The 25,401-nt window shown below is 50.2% G+C and overlaps 1 protein-coding gene across 28 annotated transcripts in view; it reads left to right on the top strand.

Annotated features, from left to right (window-relative positions):
- Window positions 1-25,401, top strand: part of DYSF (dysferlin) — a 210,030-nt gene that overhangs the window by 22,553 nt on the left and 162,076 nt on the right. For all 28 annotated transcript variants that reach the window (XM_070573811.1, XM_070573802.1, XM_070573806.1 and 25 more), the window contains exons 2-4: window positions 3,762-3,817; window positions 4,733-4,824; window positions 19,345-19,450. In XM_070573811.1, the coding sequence (XP_070429912.1) occupies window positions 3,762-3,817; window positions 4,733-4,824; window positions 19,345-19,450 (254 nt within the window). The remainder of the gene's footprint in view (window positions 1-3,761; window positions 3,818-4,732; window positions 4,825-19,344; window positions 19,451-25,401) is intronic.

Genomic DNA, 25,401 nt, shown 5'->3' with positions numbered 1-25,401 from the left:
CTGTGTCAACATTTGCACTGATGGTGCAACAGTGATGGAAGGTGAAACTGTTGGTGCCTTAATACTGTGAAGGCCTCGGCCCCAAATTGTGCTGTCATTGTGTTCTTCACCCTCATGTACTCACAGTTAAAAAAAAGGCCAGTTTTGTTGAAGAATGTCCTTGATAAAGCAGTAAAATTATTAATTATATTAACCTTGATCCTTGAGAACACGTGTTTGTGATATTTTGTGTGTTGAAATGGGAAGTGTGCACAGAGGGCTTCTGCTGCACGCTGAAAAATGATGACTGTTGCATGGAAAGCACTGGAGTGGCTGCTTGAGTTGCAAGCTGAACTAGCTGCTTTTTCTTTTTTCATGGCATACTGTTTTTACTTGGAGGAATGACTGACTGTGTTTGTTCAGATTGGGCATTTGGTAGACATTTTCTTAAAAATGGTTGACTGCTCCTGGCATCTCAAGGAAAACAGCTGACATTTATCATTTGTTGCCAATCATAAAATTTGAGCTTTCAAACAAAAATTGGAATTTTAGAAAACTTTTATCTTCCAGTTTCCCAGTCTTTAATGGCTTTTCTGATGAGATCGATGGTGATATTACTGAATGTGATTTTCTGGTATTATATAATGAAATGTGTCAACCTCTGGAAGATCTGTATACCTCAATGAACAAAAATTTTCTGAATGACCAAGGCAAGATGTTACAGAATCTTGCATGACTAAAAAATTCATTCAGAATGCAAGAGAGAACAATGGGTTTTAATGTAGCAGAGCACAAAATATTCATGGATCTGGTGTCAGATTTCACATTGCAGCTGATCTTTAAGTTTACGAAATACTCCTTGTTGAGTTTTGGTGTATTATCAAAGAAGGATATCTACAAGTATCTGAAAATTTGTTGAAATATGCCTCCTTTTCGAGCTGTATATCTGATTGGGTTTTCTCCATAGAAGTCAACCGAAACAAGGCATCTCAACAGATTGAATTCTATAAGTAGATGTGAGAATCCATCCAGGCATTCCAGAGATTTGCTAAATGTAAACGGTGTCACTTTTCTTTTTCCTTTGTTTTGGAAGTTATAGTTATTTTTCAAAAAACATGTCACTTATGTTAACATGTACTGGGCTTACTATTGTTAATTTAAAATTAATTATTAAACAGATATTTTGAAATGCTTCAGTTTTAATTTCTAATATGGTAAAAGTTGACAGATATAAGCCACCTAATGAAAGCTCTTTGTGGTCCTCAATAATTTTTTTTTTGCTGAGGAAGATTGACCCTGAGCTAATATCTGTTGCCAGTCTTCCTCTATTTTGTATGTGGGTTGCTGCAACAACATGGCCGCTGACAATTGGTGTAGGTCTATGCCTGGGATCTGAAAGTGGGTCGCCAAAGCAGAGCATGTCAAACTTAACCACTAGGCCACAGGGCCAGCTCCCCTCAATAATTTTTAAGAGTGACATTCTGTGACCAAAATATTTGAGAACTGCTGCCCCAAGATCTCACAGAAAATGTGTTCTGTGGTAGTCAACATCCTCCCAAAGTCCACATTATTTTCCTATGTCAGTGATTTCCACGGGTGGTGAGAGGGGCTTGGGAGCTCCCTCTCCTGCTGGAGGAGGTTATCAGAATCTCTGAAGCAACTCCCCGAGGCTTGGCAACCATTCCTTTTTTTTTTTTTTCCCAAGATTGGTACCTGAGTTAACAAGTATTGCCAATCTCTTTTTTTTTATGCTTTATCTCCCCAAATCCCCCCTGGTACATAGTTGTATATCTTAGTTGCAGGTCCTTCTAGTTGTGGCATGTGGGATGCAGTCTCAACGTGGCCTGACAAGTGGTGCCATGTCCGCACCCAGGATCCCAACCAGCAAAACCCTGGGGTGCCGCAGTGGAGCACGTGAACTTAACCACTCGGCCACGGGGCCAGCCCCTCAGCAACCATTCTTAACATAATTGCCTTAGAATCTACCGAGCCCCTCTCTGCCTGTCTCCCTCAGATGTTTCTTTCTCCATGATTTTCCTTTGCTCTTTCTGTCTCTGCTGTTTCTCTCCTCCAAATCCTTCCCCAAACCTTCCTGGAGTCCTGCTTTCCTCTTCTCCATGCTCTTGAGACAAGCCAGAGGGGGATGACCCCACAGGAGGTCACTGACAATGCTCAGCTTCGGAGGAGGACTTGAGGGTCCCGGGAGATGTTTTCAGAGGCTGGAGGGGCTTTCGTGGTGCAGGCGGGACTCTGTAAGAGCTGAGCAGTCCAGGGGGAGCACAGTCTTCTCGCTGGAGAGTCTTGCACAGCTGGGTTGAACTGGGTGATATTTAAGATCCAACCTAAACATGAGTTCTGTGTCCGGCTGACCACATTTTTCTTTCTTTTTTTTTGGTGAGGAAGCTTGTCCCTGAGCTAACATCTATACCAACCTTCCTCTATAATGTATGTGGGATGCTGCCACAGTGTGGCTTGATGAGCAGTGTGTAGGTCCGTGCCAGGGATCCACACCTGTAAACTCTGGGCCGCTGAAGGGGAGCGTGCAAACTTAACCACTACACCACTGGGCTGACCCCCCGGGTGAACACTTTTAATTGTCCATTGAGTACCGAATCTTTTCGGTTTTGATGCTTAATGGAAGAGTTGGACATATTTAACCCGTTCTGTGCCTCTTATCCACCTCTTCATGCCCCAGACTCCAGAGGAAGCCCTCTGGCTGGCTGTCATCTTGGGCACTATGGGTGTGGTCTCAGCCATCACAGTGTCAGTTCTTCTTCTTGTCTACCCCAAATTCACTCTGCATTCCCTTGCCCCAGCCCTCCTGAACAGATAGAACTATCTTGGGACAGCCTACTTCAGACAGACCCCTTCAAGGCGAGCATAAGGTGAATTTTTTTTTTGATTGAGGTAAAATTCACACATCCCAAAATTCACCATTTTAATTATTTAAAAGTGTACAATAGGGGCTGGCCCCGTGGCCAAGTGGTTAAGTTCCCGTGCTCTGCTCTGGCAGCCCGGGCTTTTGCTGGTTTGGATCCTGGGTGCGGACATGGCACCACTCATTAGGCCATGCTGAGGTGGCATCCCACATAGCACAACTAGAAGGACCCACAACTAAAAATACACAACTATGTACCAGGGGGCTTGAGGGAGAAAAAGGAAAAAAAAAACACTTTAAAAAAAAAGTGTCCAATTTAGATGGTTTTTTGTATGTTTGCAATATTGTGCAACCATCATCACTATCTAATTCCAGAATAATCCATCACTCCAAAAGAAACCTCCATTAAGCATTCACACCCCATTCCCATGTCTCCCTAGGCCCCTGGAAACCGCTAATCTATTTTCTGTCTCTGTGACTTTGCCTATTCTGGATATTTCATATAAATGGAATCATACAATATGTGGAGGTCGATTTTTTAAAAAGAAAAATAATGGAATATTTTTTATGATTTGGGTCTATCTCTGATTCTTAGAACCAGAAAATTTACAATTTAAAAATCTTATTTGGAAAGTCAGGAACAACAATAACAAACTCACTAAGAAGATGTAAACCATCCTTCTGATGGGGCTGCTGTCTCTCCCTCCAGAGCCGAGGGAGAGAAGTGGATGGGCACTGGGCATCCTTGTAGACTGTGGGATCCCAGGGGTCCCCTTGGTTTTTTAAGCTTTCCTTTGGTGGGTGAGCTGCGGGGCACATCTCGGAAGCTGACCTGAGCTCGGTGGAAGGGGCGGGGGGGCGGTGGGGAGATCATCTCCTCACTCTCTGTCTGTGTCTCTTGTAGGGGTGAAGAAGAGAACCAAAGTCATCAAAAACAGCGTGAACCCCGTGTGGAATGAGGTATGTGAGTCTTTTCACCTTCCCTCCTTTTCGCTCTCTCTGCTGCCACCATCTCTGCAGAGACAAGTCGGGAGGGAGGTGGCTTTCTCAGTGGATTATCAGGGTGGGAGGGGCTGGTGGTCCAGCATGCCGTCTAGATCCTCCTGGCTCGAGGAACCTGGGAGGAGGGTGGGGGCCTGGCCTCCAGAGGAACGGAGGGTCTCCCCTGGGATGTGCGGCACGGGGAGGAGTGAGAGGGCCTTTGTGTCTGTTCCTCCCAGCTCTGGCTAGCCAGGGAGAGGGTGTGTAGGGGCGCTCTCTCCTGCCTTGTCTCTCTGCCCCAAGCCCACCTCCTCCCCACAGCACTCCCTGACTCTGTAGGCCCCCTTCTGGCTCCTGCTGACCTCTGCCCCCTCAGCCAGCTCCCTGCGTTTGGCTCCCTGGGAGTCCTTTGGAAGCCCTGCTTGCCTGTGTGGATGCGGTCAGGGTGCACAGTGGGGAGCCTTTGCACTGAGGAGGGTTCTGGGGCCTCCGGATGGGCCTACCCAATGTGGCACTAACTCATGCAGCCTTCCGGAGCCTGGCTCCTGGATGAGCACATTGATCTGTGGTCCCTGCCTGAGGTCACTGCAGGGTCACCTGGCGTTTTCCCCAGCTGTGCTCCTGGCCTGGCTTCCTGGTGACTGATGGAACTGAGTTGGGGGAGGAGGCCATGAAAGTCTGGCCTCCTTCTCTCTTCTGCTACCTTCAGCTCTCACTGTCACTTCAGAGACTCTGAGGCCCTGCTGTTCATGTATTCATTCACTCCTGCATCCATCCATCCACCAGCATCGTTCGTGGATGCCTGCTCAGTGCCCTGCGGGGACCAGGCGAACCAGACACCGCCTCTTCTCCTAGGGGCCACAGGTTAAGATCCCTTTTCTCCTTTTCTTCCAGGGCTTTGAGTGGGACCTCAAGGGGGTCCCCCTGGACCAGAGCTCTGAGCTTCACGTGGTGGTCAAAGACCATGAGACGATGGGGAGGAACAGGTGAGCGGCCAAGGGGGCTCTGTGGCCTGAAGGTGCAGGTAGGGTCGTGGTGGATGTAGTCTTCAGAATCGGGGCCCCAGAGAGCTGGTGTTTCAACTCAGCATTTATTGAAGACCTGCCTCTCGTGGGCCTGGCTCAGCGGTAGATGTTGGGATGAGGCCTGGCTGCAGCCTCAGGAGCTCAGCCATGCGTAAATCTGAGAGCTGCCCAGGCTGCTGGGAAGGACAAGGGGCTAGAGTCAGGCGTGCATGTGTTTGCACAGACAGCCTGTGCCCCAGGGAGCAGGGAGGAAAGGGCGCCCTGTGTCCTGCCTGACCCCACGGGAGCCTGGGCGCTGCCCTCTTTCCTGCCCTGTCCAGACTGGTGAGGGCAGCGGCACACTCCGGGAGGCAGAGAGGCAAAGTGAAGCTGCAGCCGGCAGGGAGCTCTCCAGGAGGCCTTCACGGAAGAGGTGGGACTTGAGTGAGATTTGTGGTTTAGAAGTCAGAACAGCAATGGGGATCACAGTGACCGCACACCTCCCAGTGGTGGTGTTTTCTGTTGTTATTTCATTTTTGTGGTGGAGAGGGCTTCCAGGCAGCGGGAATAGCAGGGACAAAATGGTGGTGGCAAAAGCAGGCTCTCTTTAGGTGGGAGATGGGTCCTTTCTCTTGTCATTGAGCTCCTGGGCCTTGTATGTGCTGGTACTGGGGGGGTTAGGGGGTGGGCAGGACCACCCAAGCTTGCAGATCGATAGCCCTTTTGGTTGTGGGGTTGGGTGGCCTGGGAGATGCAGCCTGGAGGCTGCACAGTGACGAGCCTTGAATGTCAGGGTGGGCGTTCAGCCGTCCCTGCTGGGCACGACGGGGCCTGGCAGGAGTGGATTCATGCTCTGGGTGCCTTTACTGGGGTCTGGGCCCAAGGACCAGGTATCGGCTTGCTGTTTTGTGACCTGCTCGCAGGGGAGTCTTTGTCTGGGAACTGAGTCAGCCGTGTCTGAGGCCGGGGAGGCCTGGCTGTGTTACCTGGGGTCAGGGAGGTGAGAGAGGGAAGGAAGGATGATTTAGAGACCTGGGGAAAGCTGACGAGGGTCTCAGGCTGCAAAACATCTGGAAAGTCTGAAATCTTAAAAAGCTTGGAGGAAAAACCCAACTGTCTCTCTGGGGCTCTGCTGGCCATGAGTGCATGGTGGGGTGTGGTATGTGTGTGGGGAGGGTGGGGACACCTTCACTGGGCCTGCCCAAGGTGGGGCTGCAAGGTGTGGGGGCCTAGGGCATCTTGGGCCCATCTTGTCCAGCCTGGACCTCAGCAGCCACTCCCTGCACAGGCAGCAGAGGCTGGAATCAGTTCACACTAAGCTACCTCAACACAGGCAAACGTGTGGCGAACACGGCAGTGTCTAAACAGCCTGAACGTGGACCTGCAGGTCAGGAAGGGAGTGATGCTGGGCCCTGGGTGGTCCCAGAAGGCTTCCTGGAGGAGGCCTGCTCAGACTGACCCTGAGGCTGGGGTAGGCTTTAGAGAGGTGAGGAGGGGAAGCATTCCAGTGTTCGGGTATGGAGGGCAGCCTGGCTAAGGCCTGATAGGTGGGACTCAGTCACACGACAGGTGCAGCCCAGTGGAAAGGGAGCAGTGGGGCCAGAGTGGGAAGGGGCCTCCCGTACCAGGCAGAAGATAATAATAGCAAAATCACAACAGCTGACGTTCACCAAGAGCTTAGCGGAGTGTCTGGCCCTGTGCCCAGTCTTTATAATATGAGATCTTTTTTAATCAGTTAGGCCTTACTATTATAATTGTCATCATTACAGATGGGGAAACCAAGCTCCAGAAGCTTCGGTAAATTTCTCAAAGGCTGGTGATGGCGCAGCTGTGATTGGAGGGCAGTTCTGCAACATGGTTCTAATCACTGAGCCCACTGGACCTCTCAGAGGTTCCTGGAAGCCCCAGGCAGGTGCCGGGCCCGTCTGGAAGTTCAGTTCCCTGCTGATGCTAGGGTTGATGGAGCTGAGTGAGGCAAAGGAGGACAGTCTGGTTACTGCAGGGCATGCAGAGGAAATGCATGTTTCATTTTCCTTATCACATTCAGCATTTTTACAGGCCCTGTGGGGAGATTTCTAAGACCAGGAAGGCAGCATGAGAGCACGGGCTGTGAACATATTTTTGATCAATTCTAGGGCCAGACTGACCCTCAGAGTGACACCAGGCCAGTGGCACACATGGGCTGTCCTGGCCTGTGGGTCAGAAGTCACACGAGGGGCCAGGCTGCATTGTACCTTGTGGCCCTCTCATTGGCACCTGTGGGTGTCCCCTAGCTCCTGGGGGGAAGCTGGATCCCTGAGAACTAGTTCCTCATGGAACCAATCCGCTGCAGGGTCAGTGTGCTGAAAGTCAGTTCCCCAAATAGCAATTTGCAGAAGAACTAATTCACAAAACTTCCCAATTTACCAGAAACTTCTTTTTGATAACTACTTGAATGTAACTTTTGAGTTTTCCAAACATTTTTCTCCATTTTGCATGTCTTGCAGTTAAAATTAAATTTTAATTAAACTAAATTTAAATAACTTACATTCATAAATATCTGAAGAATTTCACCAGTTGCCAAAACGACACTGTCGTGTGTGGAAATAATAGAATTTTGGCTTTGTTATCGGAGCCGCCTGGGGTATGCAGCCCCCACAGCAGTTTGCTTAGATGTCAGGCACACGTGAGGGTGAGCTCCGGGGGCCGTGGGAGCGGGGCAGATGCCTGCCGGGTCATTCTGCGGTGCCCGTGGGTAGACCTCACAGCGCTTACACTATACACGTGGAATGTGGGAAAGGATCAGAGATTAAAAGTATTAAAAATTCTCAAGTTGTAAAAGTAAGGAACACACCAGGAAGTGACAAGAGTAATCACGTGACATTTTAAATTTTGAGAGAGAAGAGGGAAAAAATTCAGTGAATTCAGTTCAACAAACATTTTAAATTGAACACCTCAATGCCCTCAAGTTGTCACCATCTGGCCAGGAAGCAAACAGGGAAATAAGTTAGGCGGGACGGTGACTGTTGTCATCTGACTGTCCTCAGGGTTTCAGTGAGGTCCCGCAGGATCATCCTGCAGCTTCCCCCTTCATTTCTGGGGGTCCTGGGCGTGTGTCCTGTGAGCTCACAAATGGTCCTCCCTGGGCCTTCTTCCGAGCGAGGTGGGTGGTAGCCCTCCACCGTGGTGAACTCCTGCAGCCTCCTTCTGTCTGGGCTCCTCTCCCTCTTCCTAACCTCCCCCCTCGCCCCCATCTGTTTCTAGAGTTCCCCTCCTTCTTTGCTGCCACTCACTCCGCACCTGTCTGGACAAGCTTCTCGATTCGCTTCTTTTCCTTCCTCACCCCATGTCCTTTTATTGTTTCTCTCCTCCGACTCTCCCTCACCTCTCTTTCCCCACGGCTTCTGGGGCATTTGACGTTTCTGTTTCCCCGATGACCTGATGGCAGTTTTAGGTGACCTTGTTTTACCAGACCGGACTGCCGGCCCGGAGTGGGACCTCGGGAAGCCCTCCATGCCTCCGGAGGGGAACCTTGGGCTGCGAATTGCCTCCAGGCTGCTCAGCAGCCCACCCACCCTGAGCCTGAGGGATCCCTGACCCAAGTGCAAGGGTGGATCTACTTTTTGTCCATAAAATCAGATTTGAAATGCACCTAAAAGGAAATTCGCTCCTATGGATGGGAGACGCTTGTGCAAACCCAGCTGCAGGTCCTGGAGTCCCGTCCCAGGCTGCACTGAACAGCTTCCTGTTTACTCTGGGCTTCTCAGAGAGACCCTGGAGGGGAGGTGATCCTGATCCCTGACCAGATGTTTTGACCCCTGGAACGTTATCTTAGAGGTTCCTAATCCAGGCTGCACAGAAGCATCTCCTGCAGCTTGTACATACACAGTGCCTGGGTCTCACCCGGAAGCTGTGATTCCATTGGTTGGAGTGGGTCCTGGGCATCACTACAAACTCCCAGGTGTTGGGTGTGTCTATTGTGTAGCCTGGGCTGAGAACCACTCATGGAGACTCCAGGCCAGTGCTGCCTGATAGAACTTTCTAGAAGATGGAGATGTTCTATGTTGGATATGTGTGTATTGGTCAACCCCATTTTAAGTGATTGTCTGGTGTTCCACAGGGTGGGCGGGCCAAAATTGATCCCAGCGTACCCTTATTGACTGGTGTTTAGTTTCTTTCCAATTTCTTGCTCTTTGAACGATTATCCGGTGAACGTCTTTGTCCAAGTGTTTCCATGTCCTTGCACTATTTGTTTCTTTAGGATAGGTCCTTAGAAGTGGGATGACTGGATCAAAGTATGAGCATGTGACATTTTCGTAGATTCTGCCAAATTACTTTTCAAAAACGATGGCCTAATTTATGTCTACCAACAGCATAAAAAATAGTGCTGTCACTTTTTTATTTTTGCAAGTGCCGTGGAGGAAAAACGTATCTTCTAATCTGTGTTTCCTTGACTACTTGTCAAGTCGAGCATCTTTTCGTGTGTTTATTGTCCATTTGTGTTTCTTCTTCTGTCAGTTGCCTCTCTTATATTTTGAGTTACTTGTTTTTTCTTACTCGTTCGTAGTGGTTTGTGTATTTGGGGTGCTATTAGGAATATTAACCCTCGGTCTGTTTTTCGTGTGGAGGGCGTTTTCTCCCTGTTTGTCGTCTCTCAGTTGCTTTGTCACAGTGTCATTCCCACCCAGGAGTGGACACTCATGCAGATGTGCGCGTGGGCACTTAGATGTTTCAAAAGGCACCGGCCGTTTGCTGTTGCTAGAAGTTGGGGAAAGAAGGCCGAAGTTCAGCCTCTGGGTTCAGCAAGCGGTTTGCAGGCCCCCTTTCTGGAATCCGTGGGAGGCTGTTTTGGGGCAGGAATAGTTATAGTTCACCCTCCCATTGTTCTCAGCATCCTCGGAAGCGTTGACCATTGCCTTATTTCCCAAGGATTTTATAACTATATTTTGTCCTGGAGTCTATCCAGGACCTCCCTGGATTTCAGAATAGTTTTTCTTTTGTCTTTCTCTGGATTGAAGTGGAAAACTATTTAGAGTTACCCTTGGGCAGCCCCTGGGGATTCAGAGACTGGCAGGAAGGCTGCCAGAGGCCAGGCGGGTTGGGAATGTCCAGCTGTCCCTCATTTCCTGCCCCTCGCTGCGAGGCACACACGGCTGAGGGCTGGACGGGGCGAAGCTCACGGTGTCTCCTCACAGGGGTCCTTAAATTTCCCCTGAGTGTGTGTGTCCCGCCAGGACAGGGGCCGTCTGACTTTCCTGGCACGCCTGACTCACTGAACCTAAAGAGGGGAAGGTGCAGCTGAGTCAGTGATGGAGGGGTTTGAGTTGTAATATATGTATTTTTAGTTGACATGTCCTTAGTTTAAAAGGTAAAGAATGAGAAACTGACATATGGAAACTCTTCTGGAGGTTTTTTTTTTTTGGAAATACTTTCAATCTTACAGCAAAGTTTCAAAAATAGAACAAAGAACGTCCAAATACCCTTTACTCAGAGGCATTTACAATTAACATTCTATTCTGTTGCCTTACAATATTCTCTCTCTCGCTCCTCTCCCTCCTTCCCTCCTTCTTCCTGCCTTTTTTTCTCTCCCCCATTTGCAGATAGGTTACAGTAGTCACCCCCCCTTATCTGCGGTTTTGCTTTCCATGGTTTCAGTCACCTACGGTCAACCTCATTCTGAAAATATTAAGTGGAAAATTCCAGAAATAAACAATTCAAGTTTTAAATAGCGTGCCATTTGGAGTAGCCTGAGGAAATCTCTCGTGGTCGTGCTCCATCCTGCTGGGGACGTGAAGCTACCCTCTGTCCAGCGTATCCTCAGTGTGTGTGCTACTTACCCATTAGTCACTTAGCAGCCATCTGGGTGATCAGATAGATTGTCACGATATGGCAGTGCTTGTGTTTGAGTAGCCCTTATTTTACTTAATAATGGCCCCAAAGCACAAGAGTAATGATGCTGGCTCTTCAGATATAGGAGAAGCCGTATGGTGCTTCCTTTAAGTGAAAAGGTAAAAGTACTCCACTTAATAAGGAAAAAATAAATCATATGCTGAGGTTGCCAAGATCTACAGTAACTTTTATTCCAGCATATGGTTCTAATTGTTCTATTTTATTATCGGTTATTGTTGTTAATCTCTTACTGTGCCTAGTTTCTAAAGTAAACTTTATCATAGGTGTGTATGTATAGGAAAAAACATAGTGTGTATAGGGTTCGGTAATCTGCAGCTTCAGGCATCCATTGGGGCTCTTGGAACACATCCCCCAGGGAAAAGGGGGGACTACTGTATATTCATCAAGGCCCTTTACCCATAATAACTCAGCGTATGTTTCCTAAGAGTAGGGATATTCTTTTACATAATCACAGTATGGCCACCACCTTCAGTCAATTGAACCTGCTTGCCATACTTTTATCTAATCCACTGTTTGTACATCAAGCCCGTCAACTGACCCCATAATGTCTTTTACAGCAATTCCCACTCCCCCTTCCCCACATTGCAGGATACGGTCTAAACTCTCATATTGAATTTAACCATCATATTTCCACAGTCCCCTTTATTCTGGAACATTTCTATAGCCTCTGTCTTTTACAACAATTTACATTTTTGAATAATACAATATGCTCATTTTGTTTTTTAGTAGAATGGTCATCATTTGGGGTCTGTCTGATGTTTTTCTCACGAATGGATTCACGATTAGATCCGGTTACTAATTCCTGGCCAGAATACTTCATAGCGTGTTGTGTCCCTCTCAGGACCTGGAGGCCCAGGATGTCCGTCATTGGTGATGTTCATTTCAATCACCTGTGAAGGTGTTGTTTGATTTTTCCCACTGAATGTTTACTGGATTTCTTCTGCCTGGAAGTCTGTTAAGAAACACTTTAAGATCCTGAAAATATCCTGCTCCTCATCAAAACGTCCCCTAGGTTTAGCATCCACAGATGATCCTTGCCTGATTCAGTCTTTACCATGATGGTTGGGAACTGGTTTTCCATTGCCAGCCTTCCCTTCACATGCGCCAGTCTGGGCTGTGGAAGCCTTTCCTGCGGAGGCCCTAGTGGTGACCTTGTCTGACCCCACTGCCATCAGGTGTTGATCCTACCCTGTGCCCAGCACTGTGCCCCGGCCATTCATGCTTTCACTGGAGCCTCCCCCCGAGGCAGGTATGTCGTCCAGAGGTGAAAGACCTATGGGTTATCAGGCTAGGAGTCTCACCCCATCCGTCCTTGGAGGACAGTGCTGGAGTTAGGAAGAAGCCCATTCTGGGCCTGGATTATTCTGTTAGAAAGTCCTTCCTTCAGTTGAGCTGCAGTGTTTCTCTCTGAGATTTTGAGGGTCTCATTTCTATTCTACCATCAGGAATGATCAGAAATAAACCTAACCTCCTGCATATGACAGTGCCTCAAGTCATGACCTAACGTGGCCTCATGGTGATTTGGTGCGATAGGTATGTGCAGAGAAGGACGGGGAGATAGTGAGTGGGGTCAGGAGGAAGGGAGCCAACACTTCCCAAGCCCCATCTGTGCTCCAGGTACGTCAGCTCCACTTTACAGGAATCCTCTGCAGTGTGCACTCTTCCCCTGACGTTCCAGCTGTGCGGAGGGGCTTGTCCATTTTGTTCAACCCGTATCCCCAGTACCTACAACAGGCCTGACCCATGGGAGGTGCTCACTATGTATTTGCAAATGAGTAAATGACTTTTACAGATGAGGAGACAGCTCAGAAAGATTATGCAACTTGTGCCCAGACACACAGCTGTCACATGGCAGAGCTGGGTTTCCAACCCAGGTAGGGTGACTTGAGAGCTCTGATTCTTAATCACTCAGTGATCAATATTTATTTTTGGAAGACAGTTGAGAGAAAGAATGTCTCCAGAGTATTGCTATAGGTTGAATTTTCCGTTTGAAAATGTTGGGAGTGACCCAACAGGTAAAGATGGGTGTGTGTGTGACACCCTGAAGTCGGCCACCTGGGGTGTCCCACAAGCCCAGTAGAGCAGGAGCTGTGTGTCCTGCCAGCCCTCCTGGGTTGCTTTCCTCTGGGGTGTCAAGGGGAGGGGGCTTGTCCTACATCCACTTCTTGGTCAGCGTCAGTGTGAGCTGCACCCACTTCTCCATCTAACCTCTTCCTAACACGGCTCTTAGCGCCTGGGCTGTTGTCCTCTCCGGCTGCTCCACCCTGTCACTCTTCAGCTCATAGCACCAGGGCATAGGGGAGGCCTGGGGTACCTGGGGGAGGGTCTGCCACCCTCTGCTGGCATGGAGACCGCTTTCAGGGGGAGAGCCGCTCTCTTAGGGTCCCTCAACCATCTCTGACTGGCTGGTTTCTCCCGGGGTCTCGGCCAGCTGCCGTGTTGCCAGACTTGTACCCCACACCGGACCCTTCTCTTCCTTCTCTCCTCCCTCTCCTCGGGGCCCAGCCTTCAAGGCCACCCACTGAAAACTCCAAAGGCATAGTGGAGACTACTTGACCTCCCAACCTCCTCTTCAACTGAGAGCTTAGCCTATCTACAAGTTTAATTACCGAGCTTTTTAAAATGACCATTCACCCTTGATATCCCCAACAAAGAACTAGCAGCCTTGTGTTTTAAAATGTAGGTTTTGTTATTATTCAGGTATGGTGAGGCCCACAGATCAGGAGATGACTACTATGAAAGGATAGTTTGATCCTCACAGTTCCCACAAGTTGGGTGGCATGCCACACCATTCAAGGCCACATGGGGAAGCACCAGGTCAGTCAGGAGCAGAGGGGTGAGGGGAAAGTATGGGCAAGAGCCTTGAGTTCCTGGTTTCCTCGGAAAAGGATGGGTGAGGCAGGGGACGCAGGCTTAGGATTGGCTGGTTTGAATGATTTCATCAAGCTGTGGGGTACAAGGGCTGTCCAGAGCTGTGGTACCTGGCCTGGGCAGGGAATTGTGCCCTGGAGTGAGAACCCTGTGGAGAGGTGGTGGGGTGTGGGCTCTGGATTGGCTGGTTTGCATATAAAAGGTGCACTCGCAGGTGAGTCATTTATCATCTCTAGGAATTTGTTAGCCTGGGAGGGGCCGTCCCTCCAGGGTCAGCAAGGCCCCAGACGTCAAAGCATCAAAATGCAGAAAATAAAAAGGCATGATTCATACAGCTGGGAATTAGATTTTTTTTTAATTGAACCAGATCAAATTTATGGGCTGGATTCCCTTTTCCATGGATGGAGCAAACCGAGGACCTTTTTGTTTCTTTCACAATGCGCCATGGGGTGCATGGGGTTCATGGGGTGCCCCCGCTGCATGGGCGTCAAGGCAAAGTCTTTGGAGTCAGACTCCGCCTGCCTTTTTATTTGCGTGAAATCAGGCAGGTCAAACGCCTTCCCGGGTCCGGATTTCCTGGTCTATAAGGTGGATTGAACCAATGACGGTACCTACCACAGGCCTAGTGTCAGTTTAAGTGCGGTGGTGTGAATTAAGTGCTCGGCGCTGTATCTCCTCCGCACTCCATCCATGGGAGGGTAGCTGTTAGCAGACTGTGAGTTCCAGGAGGGCAGGGACTATGTCACCTGACGTGCAAAGTAAGTATTTGTTGAATGAATAAATTATAAGATTTTTAAAGACTTTTTATGCTCCATTTTAAAATTTAATTTTCAAATTGGTAAACTAAGAGGTTATAAAAACAGAAACTATAAACAAAAAAGGCAGGGAAAATTCCGTTGTCTTTGTCCCCCATCCGTCCAGCTCTGTCCCTTCCCCCATAGGTAACCACTGTTCTTGGTTTCTTATGTATCATTCCAGAGTTCTTATACTATTGCTTTGTCACCAATATAGACTCTGACTCTCCTCTTTTTTACATGACAGGTAGCATGTTCATGTTTTAAATCAATTTTTTTATATTGTGGTAAAACACACCTAACAATTACCACATTAACCATTTTTAAGCGTATAGTTCAGTGGTAGTAAATGCATTCACGTTGTTGTGTGACCATCAGCGCCATCCATCTCCATAACTCTTTTCATCTGTAAAACTGAAACTCTGTGCCCGTTTAAACAGACTCCCCACTCTTCCCTCCCCCCCAGCCTCTGGCAACCACCATTCTACTTTCTGTCTAGCATTCTGAGCACTCTAAGTAATAGGTAGCATATTATATACATTCTTTGTTTTCTCACTTAACAGTATATCTTGAAGATGTTCCATATCTAAGTCCATGGCTTACTTGCCCATTGTAGTCATAGCTGTATAGTATTCTACTGTGTGGTGTACTTGACCTTACCCATCCTCTCTGATGGACATGTGGGTTGCCTCCTGTGTTTTGTTCCTACAAACGGTGATATAAAATGGCCCAATATTTTCAAATAAAATTGTTTAGATTTCCTTGTGCATCATTAAAATAAACTTACTTGGGCACCTTAATTCATGCCCTCTGACTTTCTGCTTAAAGTTCAGGTTGGAAGGCCACCACCCATAGCTCTTCTCCTATCTCCAACAGGACAGCAGCCTCACTGGATGATAAATTTGGGTACTGGTTCTTTTCCCACGGGGGAGAAATGTGTGCCCTGTGGGATGTAAGCTGCTCTGCCCTCTCCTCCCCCGTGACAATTGCAGTGGCTCTCTCAGCCCCTTTGCTCCCCTGCCCCCACATTCCAGCGGCTCCAGACCACAGCAGGGCCGGGAGAGATGACCAGGTCGGGGCAGGATGGGAAACCAGTGGCATTTTTCTATCAGTAGGTTGCAGGGGGTGGGTCAAGGCTCACAGGGATTGCTTCCAACCTGCCAGGGCCTGCACACTCAGAGCTGGCTCCGAGGCAGCCTGTGCAGGAACCCCTGGCAACCCCTTCCTTGCCTCTCTGACCTCTACTGAATACTGTCTGCCACATGCGGCCACTGGTTGGTGCCCACTGAGCTTGCAGCACCCTTGTGTGGATGGCCCCTGAGCCCTAGGATCTCTGTCTCAGTCTTGATTTCCAGGTGGGGTGGGTCTCCTCAAGGGTCTGAGCCCTCCCAGGCCTGAGGCTCCCTGAGTAAAGCCCGGTATCTTCCATCCTTTGTGGAATGAATGAATGAAGAGTGGCAGTCGGGGTTTCCCCGAGAGCAAGTCTCAGTCCCGTCCCACCCCAGGGGAGTCCCTCCTCTGCTCCCCCAGCCCTTCCTCCCAGAGCAGTTCTGGGCTGCCTACTCCTGGGCAGCCAGCTCTGGCTTTCCGACAGGCAGCCTGCTGTGCTGCCTCCAGCCTTTCTTTCTCGGTGAGTGGGGGCTTGTGAAGCCGCCCAGCTTCTTGGAGGGCCTGGCCCCAGGGCCTATGGCAGAGGTAGAAGGTGGGGGCATTTCATGGCCCAGAGACGGTTAAGGGAGGAAATAACAAGTAGTCCTTCCTGGCCAAGGTCTCTGGGCCGCCTGCCTGGAGGTGTCTGGGCTGGCAGGGGTGGGGCCAGGGCTTCCTGCTGCATTTCCTCCCATTGTTCCCCGCCCCACTTCCGGGAATTTTCCAGGGTTGGGGCTGGGCGGGCTGGAGGCCCGAAAGGGAGGCAGAGGAGGCCAGACTTTGCTCTGTGCCCTCTGACCCTGCCCCGAGCCTGAGCTCCAGCTGCGTGTTCGGCTGTCTGGACGACTGGACCTGCTGCTCAGGAATTGCACAGGGAATCTGGAGGCCCAAGGTCTAGGGTGGGCTCCACCGTCCACCTGCTGGAGCAGGTCCCTCCACTCTGCTGCCCCAGTTTTTCCATGAAGGACAGGGTGACTCTGGTCACCAATGTCGAATGGATTCATGGGTCCTCTACACCTACTGTCTGGTCTTTTTGACAATGCAGGGTCCTAAGGACACTTTGTTCAACTCTCTGGTGACAGATGCCTCCCCGGTGTGGGCCCTGGGATGGAGACACTCCTGAAGCCCAGTTTAGTCAGCTGTGGTACCTGCCCGCTCCGTGCTGTGAAGGAGTATAACACAAACCAGTCCACATTCTAGGAAATGTGACTCCTAGCATCGTGAGGGGTCTCAGAACCCTGGAAGGAGTGTCAATGAACACCTCTCTCTTTAAATATTAGGGAAATTGAGCACATATAAGCTTACATAAGCAGCTAGTATTTATTTTATCATGGCAAAATATACATAACAAAACTTACCATTTTAATCATTTTAAGTGTGTAGTTCAGCGGCATTAACCACGTTCACATTTTTGTGCAACCATCACCACGCTCTGTTACTGAACCTGAAGTGAGTTTGCTCACCCGTTGCACAGCACGCCAATCTCTGACACTGGGGGTCGTGGAAGAAAGTGGGAACTTTATTTTTGCACAGCGCTGAGCAAGGAGAGAGGGCAGCTAACGCTGAAATCCCAAACTCCCCAAAAAGCTAAAAGGAAGGGTTTTTATTTGGGGCTTTAGGTAGGGGAGGGGGAGCATATGGCCTTGCTGGTTGGAGCTTTCCCACCAGCCTGTCTTTGGCCTTGAGACTACTTGCAGACAGGAGGGAGCTCATGACCTTGCTGGTCAGCAGCTTTCCCACCAGCCCGTATCTCTTTGCAGGAGGAGATAGTCCAGGTGCTTGTCCTTGATGGTGTCTGTCTCCATGGAGAATAGTGGATTCTGGAGCCAGGAAGCCAGAGAGCAAGCAGGGAATGGGTGTTTTACTTTTAACTCCATATATGCTGGGTTTAATGTGGGGAAACTGATACCAGGGTCGGTATCACATCCATCTCCAGAACTTTTTCATCATCATCTCCAACTGAAACTCTGTGGCCACTTAGGAATAACTTCCCGTCCCCCCACCCCTAGCTCCAGGTAACAACTATTCTACTTTCTGTCTCTAGAAACTTGCCTATTCTAGGACCCTCATTAAGTGGAATCATACAATATTTGTTCTTTTGTGCCTGGCTTATTTAATTTAGCATATTGTCCCCAAGGTTCATCCATGTGGTAGCAGGTGTCAGAATTTCCTTCCTTTTTAGGGCTACATAATATTCCATTGTATGCAGATACCACATTTGTTCATCCATTCATCTGTCAATAGACCCTTGGGTTACTTCCATCTTTTTTTTAACTGAGGTATAGTTAAGATATAGCATTATATTAGTTTCAGGTGTACAACATAATGATTCAATATTTGCATATATTGTGAAATGATGGCCACAAGAGACTAGTTAACATCTGTTACCATATAAAGTTACAAAAATTTCTTTTTCTGATGAGAACTGGTTGCTTCTACTTTTGGCTATTGTGAATAATGCTGTTATGAATATGCTGTTATTGTATGAGTGTACAAATCTCTCGTTGAGTCCCTGATTTCACTTCTTTTGGGTATATACCCAGAAGTGGAATTGCTGGATCATATGGTGAGTCTATATTTAACTTTTTGAGGACCCACTATCCTATTTGCCATAACCACCCCACCTTTTCCCATTCCAACCAATGGTGCACAAAGGCTCCGATTTCTCCACATCCTCACCAACATCTGTTGTTTTGATTGTTGCCGTCCTAATGGATGTGAGGTGGTACCTCATTGTGAGCAGCCAGTTTTAAAAATCAGCTATTTAGGTCAAGATGAAGTTTTATTTCATAAGGTCATAAAAATCCATATTCAAATCACTTGTTATAGAGACCAGAAAAAGGAAGGTCCCAGAGAACAGGTGTGCTGTTTATCCATCGGGAAAAAAAAGTGAAGAAGCAAGTGATGAGAGCACAGCTGTGGCTGTTCACTGTTCGTGCCTGACAGTGATGTGCAGGAAGCACGCAGGAGTCCCATGCAGACACCAGGTGACAGTTCCGATCCACACGGGCCGCTCGCTGCCCCTGATGTCCTCCCATCGCTGCAGAGGGGCAGAATGCAGTTTGCCCATTTCTTAGCTTAGGAACACAACCTTTTTCCTTGGCACTCTTTGCGGGGTCCCTTCACTGATCACCACGCAGTGCCCCCTCTTTCCTAAGAGCCCATCTGTTTATGGGACTCCTCCCCTCCATCAGAGCATCCTCGGGTATGTGTGGTGTGACGGTCCTGCGCCTCTCTCAGGACTGGGGTTTGTCTCCCCTGAACCAATTTTCTTCTCTCCTTGTCCTTGAAGACAGGAATGTCTTTGTTTTTCAATTATAATCATTGCTGGCCGAGCCCTGGGAAACCAGTATAGACGGCCTGTGTAGACATGGGTCAGATGAGCAACGCGGATGTGATGGTGGAGAAACTGCCCTTGCTTTCACAGATGCTAGTCTGGCGGATTGCCGAGATCTGATGGGCAAGACAGCCCTTATGTGGGGAAACCCAGACTGGCAGGGGTGGCGGGGCTGGGCCCCTGAGCAGGGGCAGAAAGGGGTCAACGTTGACCTTGGGGGAAGGGAAGGTATCTCTTATCCCTCCTGTGCAGGGAGAGGGGCATGGCCCCCAGAGATAGCTCACAGAGTGACTGGGGGCAGAGGTGCGGGGGGAGCCTTGAGGGGCTTAGGTGACTATGGTGTTCTAGGCAAATCAGCTTGTCTGTGTGGGGTTTGTGAGGTGGTGGTGGTGAGAGCTATGGCAGGAGAAGAGCTGGGCACATTTGGCTAGTTTCCTACATTCTCCTTCTCTTTCCTTTCAGGTTCCTGGGAGAAGCCAAGGTCCCACTCCGGGAGGTCCTTGCCACCCCCAGTCTGTCTGCCAGCTTCAATGCCCCCCTGCTGGACACCAAGAAGCAGCCCACAGGGGTAAGTGCCCATCGGGCATTTGCATCAAACCAGTGTCTGGTCTGAGGCCTTGCCTTTCTGACCCTGGAGGTGTGACATGGTCCAGCTCCCAGTAGAGCTCTCCCTGGCCAGGGCTTGAGGTGCTGGGGAGGGGCGCTGGGGTAGAAGAGATGGGAACGGAGGGGAGGGAGCCCCACTTGGTGGGCTCAAGTCAGTGTTGTCTCACCCCAGATTGGCCTGCCCGGGGGTCCACTCCTGCCCTGGAGGGAGGCATGGTCACCTCCTGGAACTGGTTTTTCACTAGAAACCCAGTGTCTTCCCAAGCTTCTGGGGCAGCCTTGGTCATGGCTCCCCCAACATCCCTGGCAGCCCTCTCTTACTACCCTGCCTTCTCCAGATCCGGACTGACGCATCCGGGTCACAGATCACAAGGGAAGGGAGACAGACATCCCTCTCCCCTGCCCACTCGGACCTGTCAGACCCCATTCCTGTCCTCCATTGTCCTTCCTGCCCCTCCCCCAGCCTTCCCAGTGCTCTCCCAGTCCTCGCAGGCAATTCCCAGCCCTCATCTCTGGCCTCCTGTTATTTTTAGTGATCTAAATATACCCACAGGGTTCTTTCTTCCTGGCTTAGTAGAATTCCTGACCTTCCCTCTGGGTCAGCCCCACCTCCCAGGATGCACTGGAGGAACTATCGATTTGGAAATATTTCCTCCCAGTGGGGCCCTGGGGGATTCTGGGCTGAGTTCTCTCAGACAGAGTGGGGCTACCTTGCCCGGTGGAGTGTGTGTGTGTGTCTGAGGTTGGGGGCCTTTGGCTAGCTTCGTGTCAGGAAGTGGCCAGTCTGGCCAGAGCTCTGGGAACCATTACTGGGTACTGAGAGCTAGAGAAAGAGAATGACTGACTGGAGTCACACAGTGAATTGTTGTCCAAATCGGGAAACGAATCAGGGGATGCATCTCCTATACTCTCAGGTGGAAGGGACTTGAACGGATTCCTGGTTCGCTGCTCTTTTATGTTGGAATTTTCTCCTGATGCGTCTTAGGCCAGTGATGGCTGAGATGCTTCCTTGATGGAGAGATGCCACTTGCCAGGAAAGTCTGCTCCTTTCTCAGACAGTGCTCACTGGTAGAACATTCTGGTTCAGTGCAGTATTCACCCAGCCTGTCTCCATCACCTCCTGAATCCCCTCTTGTCCTCCCTTTGAACTCTCCAGTCCCCTAATGCTCCCTATAGTGAAAAAGGACTCCAGGGACTTCTGGAACTGTTATGCAAACCTGAGTGGGTTCCCTCTTGGCGAGTTAAATCAGACTCTCCAGCAGAAGTAGTTGTCACACAAAGTAAAGTATATTTGCAGTAAATAGGAGACCATGAGGAATCATTTCCAAAGTCATGGAATTCCCGAACAAAGAGAAGCAGGGACATTTATTTCGGATGGGGAATGAATATTCAAAAAGGAGAGGTGGGTTATTCGCTTGCACAGGCTCAGTTGGAGAACATGCTTCCACATACACTGCAGGTCATGGCAATAAGACCCAAGCTCCTCCTGGAGAGATCTTAGCAGTAAAAATAAGGCAAAGGTCAAACGCGTAGTTCTTGTGGTGAAGCTTGGTCTGGTTCAGGATGGTTGGTGACTGCATCTCATTAACATGACAACAGGAAAAGAACAATTTGGAAAAATAGTTAAAATATCCAAACCCACCCTTGAGTTCCTCCAAGTAACTAGTTGGTGACAATTGAGTCAGAGGATCTGTTCGCTGTGTCTCCATCGCATCTCAGGGATGGGCTACCTCCTTTGCTGTATTTTGGGCCCCAGTGCTTCCAACCAGTTTCTAGCTTCCTGGCCAAGCTGCTCAAACATCTCTCCGCTACAGCCCTATATGCATCCATGACGCTGCTGTTTCCTGCAAGTTCTCCTGCGCTTGCTCCCCTCCAAGTTCAGAGGCCCATCCAGCCCCTGAGACACCTGGTCCTTGTCTCTGGGGCTGAGCCAGGCAGGTGACCATCTCCTGGATGCCTTGTCTCTCCTCCTCTCTCTCTCTGTTCCCACTCTCTGGCTGCACTTCCTGCTCACCAGCTGGGAATCTGCTGCCTTCTCTTCCCCAGGTTGGTACCCCTGGCTGTCTGCGGAGCTTGCCAAGCCTTCACCAACCATGTCTCCAAGAAGGGGGTGTGAGGGCCAGAAGGTGGTGGATGGGAGAGGAGGGCTGGGCCCTGCTTGGTTTAGCCCGGGGCTGAGCACCAGCTGGGAGAGGTGGGGTATGTTAGGTTCCTGGACCCAATTCCAAAGTGTGTGTGTGTGTTTAGTCTTCCCTACACCAACAAACAGTGCTCTGGACACCAGCCGGGTGGCCTACAATTCAACTCAATTCTGACTATCTACTTGGAGAAAGCATCAGATTCCATAGGTTAAGGGTTCAGTCCTATAAGACCTCCCCGTCCCCAGACACTAGTCGAAAGCCCAGGCTGTTACCTGTGCTTCTGGCCGACTGGCTATAAGTCAGAGGTTCCCAGGACCTCTTCCTCAGGTTCGATTAATTTGCTAGAGCAGCTCACAGAACTCAGGCAAACATTTTACTTACTAGATTATTGGTTTATCTTAAAAAGATCTAACTCAGGAACAGCCAGAGGGAAAAGATACACAGGGCAAAGTATGGGGAAGGGGCACACACTTCCATGCTCTCAGAGTGCTCTACTCTCCCCTAGTCTCTGTGTGTTCACCAACCCAGAAGCCGCCAGAACTGTCCTTTTTTTTTTTTTTTACAGAGGTTTCATTGCATAGGCATGATTGATAGATCATTGGCCATTGGTGATTGATTCAACCTCCAGCCCCTCTCCCCTCCCAGGAGATTAGGGGGGTGGGACAGAAGTTCCAACCCTCCCATCACACAGCTGGTTCTCCTGGCAACCAGCCCCCCTCCTTAGGTGGGTCCAAAAGTCACCTCATTAACATAACAAGAGAAACCTTTGTCACTCTCAGCACTTAGGAAATTCCAAGGGTTTTGGGAGCTCTAAGCCAGGAACTGTGAATGAAGACCAAATATTACACGAGAAATATATTTTAGTCATCTGAATGACCAAATATATATTTCTTAAAAATCGCAATGTTCATGGGGCCTCCCCTCTGCTGGCTAGGAGCAGTTCTAGCCTGTGTGTGTGGGGAGGGCAGTCTGGGAGCATCTTCTGGTCTCCGTGGTAGCACTAAGGTACAGTGCAGCCCAAGGGAGGTCCCAAGACCCTCTGAGCTGGGGCTTCCCCCGTGGGACCTGGGCCGGTTGCACTGCAGTGGGAGGCACAGAGAATGGGGGATGTGCTCAGAAGGGACAGAGAGCCCCATCAGAAGCCAAGGATTATCACTGGCTGTTCACTGAGGCCGATTTCTGGGTTGGGCCCAGTGGGCAGAGCATGCCAGGTGTCCCCGATTGGTTGTGGCTCAGATTGCCTCAGAGGGCGAAGGAACCTGCTGATGGAGTGACGGGAGTGCAGACAGGGCCTGTGGGATCCTTAGAAGGCCCTGGAAGGACTGAGGGGACAAGGAGGGGCCCGGAGAGGCCGCGAGGGAGGCCCTGCTGCAGGCTGGGCTGTGCCTGGACTCCACTTGCCTGTCCCTCAGTATTCCTGCCCGAGTCCCTTCTGATACGGCCGTGTGCCCTGAGAAGACGCCAGATCTATCCTCAGACAGCTTCTAACTGAAGGGGAAACCCCGACCCCTGTCCTGGAGGAGAAAAGCAACACATGGAGGAAAGAAGTAACATACTCGCAAAAGTATTTTGAGAGCGGCTTGCTAATGAGGGGACGGATACACCAGGAAAACTGTGTCGGAATTGCCTCAGCCTTAAAAGCCAGAGTCAGCTCAGAAAGAGAAACTGGCTGGGTGACAGGAACACATGACACCCAGGGGTGTGGACCAGCAGGGCACTGAGTGTTGGGAGCAGGGACTGGAGGTGGGCAGACACAGAGCTCCGGTGAACCCTCGAGTTTTCCTCTAGCGGTCTGAAAATGCCGCCAGCCCCCGGACCTCAGCTCAGGACCACGTCTCACCCTCTGCCAGCTGCTGGGCATTGTCTGAGGGGAAGGTAAATATTAAGACCCAGGCGCCTACAGGACTTTCCTGTCCACCCATGAAGTGTGTAGCCAGCCCTGGTGGTCTAGTGGTTAAGATTGGGTGCTCTCACCCCTGGGGCCCTAGGTTCATTTCCGGGTCAGGGAACCACACCACCCATCTGGTCGTCATACTGTGGTGGCTGCCTGTTGCTGTGATAATGAAAGCTGTGCCACTGGTATTTCAAATACCAGCAGGGTCAGCCATGGTGGACAGGTTTCAGTGGAGCTTCTGGACTAAAACAGACAAGGAAGAAGGACCTGGCCACCCACTTGCGAAAAAATTTGCCCTGAGAACTCTTATGAACAGCAGTGGAACATTGTCTGATACAGCATCAGGAGGTGAGAGGATGGTGCAAAAAGGCTGGGCAGGGCTCTGCTCTGCTCTACACGGGGCTGCTAGGGGTTGGAATCGACTGGCAGCACAAACAACAATGTGAAGTGTGTGTCAGGGCAGGTGCCAGTGGGATGGTCTAGGGTTTGCTCCTGCTAAGCTCAGCGTTAGAAAGCTGTGGCCCAGGAAGTAGGCAGCAAGCAATGCAGCTGAGCGTGGTGGGGTGGGTGAAGGTCCCCGGGGCCTGGCCATATAGCCTATAGGAGGATCTGATAAGGTTGTCCCCTATCTTTGCCTTTGGTTTCCTGGGCCCTAGGCTGGGGACCAGATCGGACCTGCCAGAATTCTGTGATATTGCTGACAGTGACCTCAAGATAGCAGACCTGGGTGACTGAGGTTACCTGCTCCAGGGCAGTGTGTTCTGGTGGACACTGACTGATTGATAATGGTCTTGTGATAGGATGTCTTCATGCTGGTGCTGGTGCTGGGGACCTGAGGAAAGGGGCTGTCATGTGGGTATCGTGATGTGGACGGTCTTAAAGAGGGCTCTCCTGAGGGCTGCAGGCCAAAGTCATGTGGTCTGGGAGAGCGTGGAGCTTGCATCCATCCCACAGGAAGAAACTCTCAGCTCTGGTTATGTCTGGAGAAGGGGACAGGCCATGAGGTCACGGTGAGGGTAGGAGGGCCTGACCCTGAGTGGGGCCCACAGACATGCCCCCTTTCCTTTAGATCCCCAGTAGAGCTAGGGGTCTCGAGTATTAACCACCCCTGGACTTGAAGCAGCGGACCTTGGAGACTGCCCCCTGGTGGCCAGATCTGTTCTAGATCCTGGGTTCTAGGTCCTCTGAGCTGCCTGGAATGTTCCTTGGGTCTTTGATGGGCATGTAAAAGATGGAGCTGGCTCAGTGCTGGATGTCTGTTGAAGCACCTGGAGCCACCAGCTTGTTGCCAATTCTTCTGGAGCTTGGTGTGCGGCCCTAAGGGTGGAGGTAGCTGATGCTCAGGAAACCCCAGGGAGGGCTGCCTTGGTGGTCTTGGGATTCTGTGGCTGCTGCTCCTTCTTGCTTCTCCCGGAGGGCTGCTCCTGAGCCCTCATGCTCAGGTGCTGGCACCCAGGCCATGACATGGGCCAGTTATACTCTTGTGGCCCCACCTCTGCACAGAGCACAGAGATAGTGTGCCAGAAGCCCCCACGTGGTGTGGAAGGGATGGCTAGGCAGGGCGAGCCCTGAGAAATAGGAAGAGGTGTTCTTCAAGGGGATCTGAACTCAGGGTCAGACGACCTCAGTCACCGAGTGTTAGAAGAACTTGGGGCTGAAGGGCAGCCAAACTGTGCCCCTTTCAGATTTTTGTTCAACTCTCTCCTCACTGAGGTCCACTCAGACCACCTGATCTAACACTGCAATCTGCACCCACCCTGCTCCCCTGATCCCATTTTCCCTGGTTTAGTTTTTCTTTTCTTTCTGACATACTGTATAATTTATGTATTTATTTTGTTGATTATGTATTGTCTGTCTCCTCTGCCAAGATGTCGGCTC

This window comes from Equus przewalskii, chromosome 14, assembly GCF_037783145.1.
Source record: "Equus przewalskii isolate Varuska chromosome 14, EquPr2, whole genome shotgun sequence".
Taxonomy (NCBI): Eukaryota; Metazoa; Chordata; class Mammalia; order Perissodactyla; family Equidae; genus Equus; species Equus przewalskii.
This window is presented reverse-complemented; position numbering and strand designations above follow the sequence as displayed.